The sequence below is a fragment of the Erythrolamprus reginae genome, chromosome 9 (assembly GCF_031021105.1).
Source record: "Erythrolamprus reginae isolate rEryReg1 chromosome 9, rEryReg1.hap1, whole genome shotgun sequence".
Classification (NCBI taxonomy): domain Eukaryota; kingdom Metazoa; phylum Chordata; class Lepidosauria; order Squamata; family Dipsadidae; genus Erythrolamprus; species Erythrolamprus reginae.
The window spans coordinates 26,164,378-26,176,676 of NC_091958.1; the positions used below are offsets into that span (position 1 = coordinate 26,164,378).

General features: G+C 51.1%; 1 protein-coding gene across 2 annotated transcripts in view; it reads left to right on the forward strand.

The window, feature by feature from the left end:
* The first annotated feature begins 2,821 nt into the window (after positions 1 to 2,821).
* FHOD1 (formin homology 2 domain containing 1) overlaps positions 2,822 to 12,299 on the forward strand; it is a 79,517-nt gene continuing 70,039 nt past the window's right edge. For both annotated transcript variants that reach the window (XM_070760614.1, XM_070760613.1), the window contains exons 1-3: positions 2,822 to 3,041; positions 9,326 to 9,432; positions 11,114 to 11,178. In XM_070760614.1, the coding sequence (XP_070616715.1) occupies positions 2,847 to 3,041; positions 9,326 to 9,432; positions 11,114 to 11,178 (367 nt within the window). In that variant the 5' untranslated portion in view covers positions 2,822 to 2,846. The remainder of the gene's footprint in view (positions 3,042 to 9,325; positions 9,433 to 11,113; positions 11,179 to 12,299) is intronic.

A 12,299-nucleotide genomic window follows, 5' to 3' on the forward strand; every position in this document is an offset into this window, starting at 1 on the left:
GAAATCATTTTAAGGCCAAATTCTGGGCTGCAACTTTTGTTAACATGATTGTAATTATTCATACACTTTCCTCCACTAATGGGCTGCTGCCCTTGGGGGGGGATGCACACAGTGGGGGTAGTAATTTTATGCACTATTTATTGGAAATAGTTTTTTTATTATCCTTCCTTCTCTAGTACCCTAGTATGATCCTTAATTACTTTTAAAATGGGAAATAATAATATGTGTGTACCCATAAACGCTTTCATCATTTTAATCATTATCTAGAACTGAAATTTTATAGCAATGAAATTGAGCTACTTGCCTAAACTGTTATCATAGTGAACCTTGTGGGTTCACTACAAAACGTTCAAAATGTGACTGTGCTCCTCAACAAATAATGCTGTCATTTGTGGCTATTCAAATAATGGGACTTCATCAACTGAAAAAGAGTCCAAGCGCCTATTTGAAAATTTATCTTGGTTGGTAAGCCACTCCCACCCAGTCACATGACCTTTAATCCATCCCTCAGTCACATGATTGTCAAGCCACTCCCACCTGGTCACATGGTCGGCAAGCCACTCCTACCTGGTCACATGAACATCAAGCCTCACCCACAAAATAAAAATTTGGGCAGCCCATCCTTGCTTTCCTCCCTCTCTGGGGATCTGGGGCCAAGGCACCAAAAGGAACCAACGCTGTGCTCTCCTGGCCCATCCGGCTCGGAAGACTCTTTGGCCAATGGCCAGCCAGTTGCCCCAGGAAACCCTCCGGCCGAGAGCCTTCTCTTCCCCAGGCAGACTGGGATTGGCAGGTTGGCACAGCAGGTAGAGTGCAGTACTGCAGGCCACTGAAGCTGACTGTAGATCTGTGGGCCAGTGGTTCAAATCTCATCACTGGCTCAAGGCTGACTCGGCCTTACATCCTTCCAAGATGGGTCAAATGAGGACTCGGATTGTGGGGGCAATATGACGGCTCTATTAAAAAGTGCTATTGCTAACATGTTGTAAGCCGCCCTGAGTCTAAGAAGGGTGGCATAAAAATCAAATAAATAAATAATTCCTCCTTGTTTACTTCATCCATCCTGTGCATAACTTTATATATCTCGATCATATCCCTGCTTATCCACATCCTTCCCACACTAAAAAGCCCTCAGTGTCCCCCCACTCCCTATGCCGGGTGGGGGTGTGTCTCAAACTTGCGGACTCTGGGCCGGATGGGTGACTTGCTGGCCACGCCCATGCCCGCTTTAGCCAAGGGGCAAAAGTTGTGATACATCACATGATGACACCGTGATGCTTCGAGTTTCACACCCCTGACCTTTCCAGCCCTTTGATCATTTCACTGGCCTTCCTCTGAGTCTTCCCTAGCAATTCTCCACCCTTTCTGAGATTGGATCTCAAATTACACACAATAATCCACATGCACAGCTGTATAATTGATTTATGTACATTCATTATAATGTGGCATTCATACCCTGGTCACACTTCTAGATGACTCATAGCAGGCTCAAGAATGTGTGTGTGTGTGTGTGTGTAGGTAGGTTTCTGTTCATGGCCCTTTTCCATTTCTGTGACTTTTGACACAGACGCTGTGGACCAGCTTAGGGCACTGGATGGACAGGCATACGGGGTTGGTGGTGCTGTCTTTCTCCAGGCTGGTTCATCAGTGTTTATTCAATTTAATTTATTAGATTTGTATGCCGTCCCTCTCCAAGGACTTGGAGCGGCTCACAACAGGACAATACACAATATACAAATCCAATAGTTAAAAAACAATTTAAAAAACCCTTATAAAAATAATATGAATTCTTAATTTCAAAATATTTTTAAAAATAAAAAAATAGCCGCCCCTAATTTATCGGGGTAATGTGAAGTAGAAAAAAAGGGAGAAAACATGGCCTGAAGGGAGCATCAAATGCCAAGTGATCCTTTCCCCCCCCCCTTTCAACTCTTAAGACTGACCCTGACAAAAACAAAACCCCGGCCGAAGCAGCCCCTCCGAGGCTGGAAACGGACGGATCCTCCCTGGGCGGGAAGGGGATTCCGTCCTCCGACTGGGCCGCGCCTTCCTTCTCCTCACTGGGGCCGAGGAAGGAACGACCTCCACCCGCCGTCTCGCCGGATTTCGGGCCACCGCCACCCCCGGCCGGGACCCCCGAGGGCGGAGGGGCCTCCTTCTCCTTCCCGGCCCCGAGGCATGAGCCCGGCAACGCTCGCATCAACCTCCCGGCCTTTCGGAAAGGGAGCACGCTGGGGAGCACCGAGGGGCGTCTCCTCCGCCTACTCGACACGGCCGGCAGAGATGGGGGGAAGGGACCGGTGACGGCCCCCCTCACCTGCACCGTCCGCCAAGGGAGGCGCGCCGGGCGACCGCAGCCCCGCTGAGCCCTCGGCCGGGGCGCCCCGGAGGGACTTCGCAGCCTTCGACGGCTCTGGCCGGACTCTCCTTCCGCGGAGCCACCGGCGGAGGGACGGCGACCGCCCAGCGCTTCGGCTTCCCTCTAGGGGGACCGTCGCCCGGCCGGCGCTTCTGAGCCATGCGCGGCTTCTGCCGGGGCGAGATCCGGACGAAGAGCGACCCTGCCGGGAAGCCCCGCGTCCAACGCAGCCTCGGCCGAGAGTTCGTCTCCCTCCCGGCTCGGCTGAGGTGGCAGCGGGGCTTCCTGACCGGCGGCCTCTCCTGGCCTGGCGCTAGACCGAGCCCGGGTGGCGGAGGCGCGGTGGGCGGGGCTGTGGCCGCGGGGGTCTTGGCGGGTCCCCGCCCGGGAAGCTCCGCCTCGCCAATCCCAGACCGGTGCGGCCCGCCCGCCCTTCGCCCCTCCGCCGCAGCCCCCGGGGAGCCCGCCGCAGATCCGCCGCCGCGCCATGGCCGAGCCGGCCGCGTCCTCGCAGGCGCCGGGCGCCGTGCAGTGCCGCCTGCAGTACCTGGAGGACGCGGACCCCTTCTGCTGCGCCACCTTCCCCGAGCCGCGTCGCCCGCCCTGCTCGCCTGTGGCCGAAGCGCTGCCGCTGGCCGCCCAAATGCCCGCCTTCCTCCGCCTGCTGGCCGCGCCGCTGCGGGTGAGCCGGGCCCTCGGGGCGGCGGGGGAAGTGGGATCTCGGGGGGGGGGGCAGCCGCCGCGCATGGGAAGGCAGCCGGGAGGGGGACAGGCGTCTGCGCAGCTGCTTCCCGGGGTCCCTCCGCCGAGCGACCCTGAGCGGAGCAGGTCGAAGGAGGGCCAGCCGCGAAGCCCCGGTCTGGCTTGGCCGATGCCCGGGCGCCCTCGGGGCCCTTAGCCCGAAGGAGCCGCCCCCGCCCCCGCCTTTCTTGCCGTGGCCCTGAGGCGGCTGGGCGACTTCTATTCTGAGCGGCTGCGGTGAGGCGCTCGGGTTGCTAAAAACAGCCGGGGAAAAACACAGGAAAGGCCCTTCCGCCGCGGGGCCCACAGGGCGTCTCTTAGCGGTGCCCGCTGGCTTTGGGCCGCGGAAGGCCGGCTGCCTGCGGAAGAATGTTGGGCCCCTGAGACGCGGACGGAGCGCCCGCCACAGACCGGGGGAGGGCGGAGGAGCCCGGGCCAGAGGCAGGCTGAGGGGACCGGCTGGTTCCCCAAATGCCTCAGAGGGGACTACTGAGGCAGGCAAGGAATCTGAAGGCTCTCCCGAGGCTGTGGAACACGCCTGTTGGTTGCAGTCACTTGTTTACATTGCCATATTGTTGTTATTATTGTGAGCCACCCGACTCTGCGTAAAGTATTATTATTATTATTTAGGCTTAACCTGCCTCCAAAGGTTTGCCCCCACACACTGGGGGTCTGCAACCTTAGAATCCATTTTGCCGAGTCTGGGGAGAGGGGCGGCATACAAATCTAATAAATAAATAAATAAATAAAATTTCCCTCAGAAAAGGAAACACCAGGAGCCACAAAACCTGGATAGGCGTGGCCAACTCTAGGCCACTCACTTCCACCGGTCATTTGACACGCCCCCCCCAAGTCACTGCTAGATAGGCCTCATTAAGGCACAGAGTCCTTACAAAACACTGGGAAACACAAAAACCTTTTAACATCTCTCCCTCCTCTCTCCCCTCTCTCCTCCTCCTCTACCCCCTATCTCTGTATCTCTGCCCTGGCCGCTTCTCCACCACCCCCATCCTCGCCTTTACCTTCTCAGGCCAGGTGAGGAGTGACTGGGAGGGGAGGGCAAAGGGCAGGGCCAACCAGTGGTGGGATCACCTAACAGGGAGCCATAACAGAGGGGCCCAAAGAGCTACATGCGGCTCTGGAGCCACAGGTTGCTGACACCTGGCCTACACATAACAATACCATAAGCAGGCAAGCTTGGTTAGCCAGTCAGCTAAATAAATCCGAGTTGGGCTGGGCTCCTTATGGCCTCATGGTCAACTATTCTACCTCTTCAGTCAAACTTGAGCCCTTCCATTAATCTTGGGTGCTGTCCATCTGACTTATTCATTGACATCCCTTCCAACTTTCCACAATCTTTCCACAAGTATAATTGTTTTTCTCCTCAGCCCATCATCCACTCCTCGACATGCATGAGCTTTTTCAGGCTTGGTCCTCTCAGAGAGCATCCAGGGCATTTGATGGAGGACCAACAGACTGCTTGCAGATCCTGGGTTCTTAGTAGCTGTCACAAAATGAATAATTTGAAAGCATCTTATTGCCTTCCTTTTGGTCGCTCTTAGTGCCCCATTTTCATAGTTGGGCTTTTAGAGGTAGGTTTTACCCTGGAAAGATCATTGCTTTAGTCTGATCTCGGTCACATTCAGATATTTCAGTCTTCATTATGAAACGGGGACAAAATATTTTATATAATCCAATTAATATATGAATAAAACATCCATGATTTTGCACAGGTTTTTCCCTAAAATTAATCTTTTTTATTTTTCTACCGCATTCTCCATTCCATTTTTATTCAAGTTGTGTGCCATTTCTATAACTCCCATAAACTTTAAGATAAGTAAATATTTAAATATTTTACGTTAACTTGACTTGTTTTACTTCCCATTTTTTAACTTTCACAAGTCTTATTTCCTTTCTGTCAACTAAGTGGAAGTGGCTGCCTATCTCCAAGTCTTTAGCTTCCTGACATCATCTCCTTCAGTTCTGAGTTATTACTCAGTAACATATTTATGGTCTGAGACATGGGGGGGGCACCCATTTATGTCTCACTGTCCTTGTCTTCTGGCTGACCTTGCCTCTAAATTTGTTCCAGTAAGCAGGTTTGTTCTCTATTTCCAGAAGAGCAATCCAAGGGTCTGGTTATACAGAAAATACTACCATGTATTTTCGGCCATTATTTGCTCACCAAAAGTCTCGTGTGTTGTCATTAAGACAAAGATGTCAGCCCTACCTCGGCTTGCACTTTTCAATAAAAATTCCCCTAGGCTTCTCCAGACTTGTTGATGTAGATATGTTAGCTCTTTAACTGCCTTATCCTCACCATTCAGTTCAGTGTGTACTTTATCTGCATCGACTTCACTGCTTTATTATATCACTTATTATATCAAAATTTTATACATTTGTATCAGAAATACAGATCTTAGGAAAAACTGGAAAAAAAAAATTCTGAACGAATCACATATTTATAACATTTATTGGCTGCCCATCTTACCCCAGGGAACTAGAACTAGTTAAATAAAAATACAGAATAAATGTGAATATTAAAATGCTACAGAGCCTCTGAAGCAGTGGCTCCCAACCTTTTTTTGGCCATACCCCACCCAAGCATCTCCTGATGCCCCCCCCCATGACATATATTTCTTACTATTCAAAAAGTGAACTCTACACATGCAGAGGAAGCCTAAAAGGCCATTAACTTGGTTTAAAACAAGGCTCCAATTGCCCCCATTAAAAATCAAATTGCCCCCCTGTGGGGTGTTGGGAACCAGGCCTCTAAAGCAGCATTTCAAGCTCCTAGGGAAGCTCCAGCTGCGCCTCCTTTTTCCTGCCTTCCTTCTTTGGGGCCCAGCAGGAGAGTGCCGGAAACAGCGGCATCAGGCAGGAGCCGGGAGACAGCTGCGAGTGGGAGCTCCAGGTCGGAGGCACCGGCAGCGCCCCGCCCAGCTGGAGCTTCCCTGGCATCGGCGGCAAGTGTCCTTTGGGGCCCGGCGGGAGGGCACTGGCGGTGGGAGCGGGAGGGTGCCGGCTGCAGCGGCCCCAGGCAGTCGCGGGGAGATGGCGGCGGCGAGAGGGAGCTCCAGGGTGGAGGCACCGACGGTGGCGGTTGGACATGCTGCTGGAGACGTACATGCTGGCGCTGCGGGGCTGGCACTGGCTCGCTGGCTGGGCCGGAGTTGCCAGCCCCACACCCATGCCCAACGCAGTGCCAGCATATACGGCATCCAGCAGCATGTCCAGCTGCCGCCGTCAGGGCTCCCGCTCGCAGTCAGCCGCTCTGCCGCCACCTTTGGCTACTGCCTGATGCCGCTGTTGTCCGTGTGGTAGAAAGAGAGAGAGAAAGAAAGAGAGATAGCAAGAGAGACAGAGAGAGAGATAGCAAGAGAGACAGAGACAGAGAGAGAGAAAGAAAGATAGCAAGAGAGACAGAGAAAGAAAGACATAGCAAGAGAGGCAGAGAGAGAGAGAGAGAAAGAGATAGCAAGAGAGACAGAGAAAGAAAGAGAGACAGAGAGAGAGAGAAAGAAAGAATGACATAGCAAGAGAGGCAGAGAGAGAAAGAGATAGCAAGAGAGACAGAAAGAGAGAGAAAGAAAGAGAGATAGCAAGAGACACAGAGAGAGAGAGCAAGAGAGACAAAAAAAAGCAAGAGAGAGAGAGCAAGAGAGGGGGAAGGAGGGAGAGAAAGACATAGAGGGAGGGAAGGAGGGAGAGAGAAAGAGAGCAAAAAAGAGAGGAAGAAAGAGGGATGGAGAGAGAGAAAGGGAAGGAAGGAAAAGAGAGAAAGAGGGAGGGAGAAATAGAGCGAAAGGGAGGGAGAGAGATTTTTTTTGTCCAAACTTTTTTTTGCCCCTCCCCCCCTCAATGTTCCCCAGGATTTTGAAAATATGAATAATGTGCCGCGGCTCAAAAAAGGTTGGGAAACACTGTTCTAAAGGATTTAAAAGCTAGATGACTAAATAGTCAACTCATCAATGTATGCAGTGCAGAACCAGGATTCTGAGATGCTGCTGGATCTTAACAGGAGGAAAAGAGGCTACACTCCACCTGCTCAATGGGGAAGGCATGGGTGCGAATTCAGGCTTTCCTATTTAGCAGGGGGTCTGTTACCTCTTCTCCTCCCTTTCCAGCACAGTCACGCTCTCTTCCTACAGATGGAAACAATTTCAGAGCGGTTTTTTCCAACTTTAACTTTGCCTTTTTTTGGCTCTTCCGTGTTCACTCTCCAGTATTCTTCCTTTGGTTGTAAATTTCCATTTGATCTCTTATTTCCCTTCCTGTGGTGTCTTTTTTTTCTTCTTTTAATGCTTGCCCTTGGAAATCCAAGTGGTCCCTTCTTGGTGTGCAGGGCTTTCCCCCTCTGACTTTCCTTGGCTGCCATAGGATCTATTCTGGAGGCTCTTTTCCTCTTGGGAAGCTTGGCGTTCCCTCCCCCTCCTTTTAAGGGACCTCCTCCCCCTCCACTTTCTCAGCTTTTCTTTCCCGTAAGGCAGGCAGGGTGAGCTGCTCCTTTCGTGGCTCTTCCCTCCTGACTGGCCTTCTTCTCCAGATGGGAGACTGGCTGGCTCATCTCCTCTCTGTTTGCTTCCTCGATGCCAGGCTGCACCGGGTGTGGCGCCTGCAAACTCCTGCCTCCCTGCTTGCAGGCCTTGGTTCTTTTTTCTTCAGTGCTGGGAAGAAATTCTTCAAATCCTACAACCTGATTACTTCTGAGACCCCCTTCTGCCGCACAAATCCCAGCGCCCAGTCAGGTCCCACAGAGTTGGCCTCCTCAGGGTCTGGTCAACCAGACAATGTCGCTTGGCGGGGCCTTCTCTGCGAGGGCCCCAGCTCTCTGGAATCAGCACCAGTGTTCCCTCTAATTTGTTTGGGGGGTGGGTGGAAAAGTATAGTGTCTGAGCGGCAGTCCCTTTGGGACTGGGTGGCACAGAAATAATAAATAAATAACAAACAAACAAATAAATAAATAACTAAAAAACCCACCCTGTTTTGCCTTAAAGAATTTCAAAATAAAATACTGTACTGTGTGTCTGCAACAGTGAGCTCATAATAGGGCAACTCTATCAATATCAAAATGCCACTTAAATAGTTGAGCTAGTTTCAAACTAGATTTTGATTTTCTTTCTCTCTTCCTTACTCCCATTCTTTTTCTTTTTCTTTTCCTTCCTCTCTTTTTTCTATCTGTTTCTCTCTCTTCCTCTCTTCCTCTCTCTCTCCTTCCCTCTCACTCTTTCCCTCTCAGCTTCTGGGCAGGTTTGGAAAACTCTGAGTTGATGATGATTTTTAAGTGAGCGATTGCTCACTGCTCAGCTTAGAGGGAACTATGATCAGCCCCCCCCCCCCCCCCGGAGATTTGCACTGCCCCGCAATTTTTTAAAAATATGTTTATTAATGCTTTTTTTATTTTTCCATACAACATATATTCATATTTACAGGTGAATCTGCATCATGTATATATATTCTTATAGGAATATACTTTTGATTACATCTGTACATATAAATATCTTATTCCTACTCTTGTTGTGTATTCTTCTTTTTAGTCCGTGAATACCATTTTGTCCAGATTGAGTAATAGTCCAAATCAATTTGATTATTTAGTTCCATAGTCAGCCTGTCCATCTCGGCACATTCGTAGATTTTCTTGATTATCTCTTTCTCTTCTGGTATTAGTGGATTTTTCCATCTCTGTGCAAATGCAATCCTTGCCGCTGTTATTATGTGCAAAATTAAATATCTTACATTTTTAGTATAATTCCTAATAAAAATAATTCAGATGTGTATTAGATTGTTAAACCTGTTATTTGTTATAACCAGTTACTCACTTTTTTCCAATAAAAGATTCGCAGTGCCCTGCAATTTTTTTTAAATTATATTGGAGGGTTTTTTTATCTTTTTAATCACATCAATTGGATTTTTTTGATTTTGTGAGCCACCCCGGGGCATACAAATCCAATAAATAAACAAACAAACAAACTGCTTTCCTGAAATGGGCACAAAGGGAAGGAAGCCATCCGGAGCCAGGCTGGGCCTGGGGATCAGGGGGTGGAGGGGAGGGGGCTGAGGGGGGGAGGTCTCCTGGCTCCTCTCTTCCAAGCAGCTCCAGCTGGACGGGCAGAGGGCTCTCGCCCACCTTGGAGGGCACCTGATGGCCCCATGTTGGTCAGGTGGGGTGGAGGGCAGGATCTGGCCTTACCCCATGGCTGACCTCCAGATGTGCCTCTTCTGCAGCTGGAGGATTGTGCCTTGCAAGTGCTGCCTTCTGGATACTACCTGGACCTGGAACTTTCCCTGCTGGAGCAGAAGGACGACCTGGAAGCATTCTACGAAGACATCAGGTGAATCCTGGCTGGAGGGGCTGGGAGTGTTGACCCGCTTTTCCACTTGCAAACTTCCCTCCTGGGCGTCTCATGCCAGCACATCTGGCGCTTTTAATCTGGAAGGAGAAGCACACCTCCGTATGTGGGTGTCAGAAGTTGCACTTGATGGGTGGGAGGCAACCAGACAGCCCAAATTCAGTGCGCTTACCAGTCCATGAGGAGGCTCAGTTTGTTGTGCGTGATGCCCCTGCCTGCAGCTCCTTTCTGCCCCCCCCCCCAGCCCCAGCTGCTGGCTGCAGGGGGAGGATGGGCCGGGCACCCTTCTGTTTTGACTTAGGTGGTTTGTTGATCCAATATTTGAACTGGCCCATCTTCCTCCCAGAGTGGCTCTGGGCTAGGTACAAATAAAATATTAAAACTATAAAAACTGTTTAAAAATTTAAGAAGAGGCAAGAATGAATTAAAAATCATGTTAAAAGTTAATTAAAAAGGTCTTTTCAACGGGCTAAGCAGCCTCACAGCTGTGTGCTCTCCTGGGATCCAGGTCTCAGAGCCACATTTTCTCTCCTTTCAGAAAGGGGGGGCTGCGTGCCTCACCTGGGTGGGGGGCAGGATATCCCACCCGATGGGGGCCAATGGTTGAGGGGGCCCTCTTTCTGGACCTTCAGTCCAAATTCTTTGGCTGACAGGATCTGCAACATGCCTTTCCTACCTGACTAGGTGAGATGTTCAGATGTGATGAGATAAAGCCTTTTGTCTCAGCAGATAGTAAGCCCTGTGGGGGGGGGGCGCATCCTGACGCATCAGGGGGGCGGTCTTGGCCCTGGCTGTCTTCCTCACTTGGTCATAAGAACATAAGAAGAGCCATGCTGAATCAGGCCATAGCCCACCGAGTCTTGCATTCTGTGTGTCACACAGTGGCCCACCAATTATCCATGGGGATCTTGAGCAGAAAGAGAAGGCTAGACCCTTTCTTTCCCTTGACCCAAATGGTACTTAAGAAATTCCTGCCTGCCTCAATCAACATAGAGGCGGCACATGGACATCCGTTTCAATAACACTTGGCAGGCGGTAGGGAAGGCGAGTAGAATGCTTGGCTGCCTAGCTAGAGGTATAACAAGCAGGAAGAGAGAGATTGTGATCCCGCTGTATAGAGCGCTGGTGAGACCACATTTGGACTACTGTGTTCAGTTCTAGAGACCTCATCTACAAAAAGATACAGATAAAATTGAACGGGTCCAAAGATGGGATACAAAATATGGTGGAAGGCCTTAAGCATAAAACGTATCAGGAAAGACTTCATGAACTCAATCTGTATAGTCTGGAGGACAGAAAGGAAAGGGGGGACATGATCGAAACATTTCAATATGTGAAAGGGTTAAATAAGGTTCAGGAGGGAAGTGTTTTTAATAGGAAAGTGAACCCAAGAACAAGGGGGCACAATCGGAGGTTAGTTGGGGGAAAGATCAGAAGCAACGTGAGAAAATATTATTTGACTGAAAGAGTAGTAGATGCTTGGAAAAAACTTCCAGCAGACGTGGTTGGTAAATCCACAGGAACTGAATTTAAACCTGCCTGGGATAAATATAGATCCATCCTAAGATCAAATACAGGAAATAGTATAAGGGCAGACTAGATGGACCAGGAGGTCTTTTTCTGCCGTCAATCTTCTATGTTTCTGTGTTTCCCCTTCTTGCAGCAAAGGGAGGCGGCCCATCCTGCTCCTGCGCACGCAGCTCTTGGTCCGAGTCCAGGCCATCATCGGTGAGTCCTGCCTGGGTCTGGGCTGTGGAAGGGCTGCCCGGCTGGAGGGTTCCCCAGGCCATGGGAAAACCACGTCAGTGGCCTTGGGGGAATTGTGCCCTCTGGGACAGCTGCTGCATGAACAGCTTGGAAGTAGCAGGGAAGGAATTGGCAAGTGAGGGTGCAGGAAGGACCGGCAGGAATCTGGGGCCAGAAATGGTGGCCTGGCTGAATGGGAGGAGGGAACCCCCTGGAGGGCGGGCGAGCAAGAGGACTGTGCATGGGGGGGGGAGATGTTTTGGGAGAGGGAAGAGCAGAGGGGGAGTAGAAAGCCATGAGAGAGGCAGCGGAATGGAGGTCCCCTCCCTCCTTTGCTCAGGATTCCTTCACGGATGATCCAGGGGCATCAAAAAAGGGCCCCTTTGCACCAGGTGGCCTCCTGCCCTCCGAGGTAGGGGAGAGGAGGCCACCAGGAGAGGCTTTGAGGAGACCTTGGGGAATTTGGGCTGCTTCTGGAGCTTCTCGGTGGGACGCTTGTGTCCTAGAGCAGTGGTGGCGAACCTTCTTTTCTTCGCGTGCCGAAAGAGCATGGGTGCACATGCGCAAGTGCCCACACCCATAATTCAATGCCTGGGGAGGGCAAAAACAGCTTCCTCCACCCTCCCCAGAGGCCCTCTGGAGGCCGGAAATGGCCTGTTTCCCAACTTCTGGTGGGCCCAGGAGGCTTGTGTTTTGCCCTCCTCAGACTCCAAAGGTTTCCCTGGAGCGGCCTTAGAGTAAACACTTCCTCCCCCTCCCCTCAGAGGTTCTCTGGAAGCCAAAAACGCCCTCTCAGAGCCTCTGTGTGAGCCAAAAATCAGCTGGCTGGCACACAAATGCATGTTGGAGCCGAGCTAGGATAACAGCTCATGTGTCAGCAAATATGGTCATAGGTTTGACATCACTGTTCTAGAGCATCAGCTGTGGGAGGAAGTGACGGCTGGCTTGGGAGCTTCCCTGGCCTCTCGGGTTGGTTAATTGTGGGCCTGGGTCCACGTGGTAGAGCAGGATGAGAAAGTCAGGCTTCTGCGGAGGTCAGGGCACCTCTCATGGTGAGGCTAGAAGGGCAGCCTTTGGCCAGTCTGTCGGTCCTGCCCCTCCCT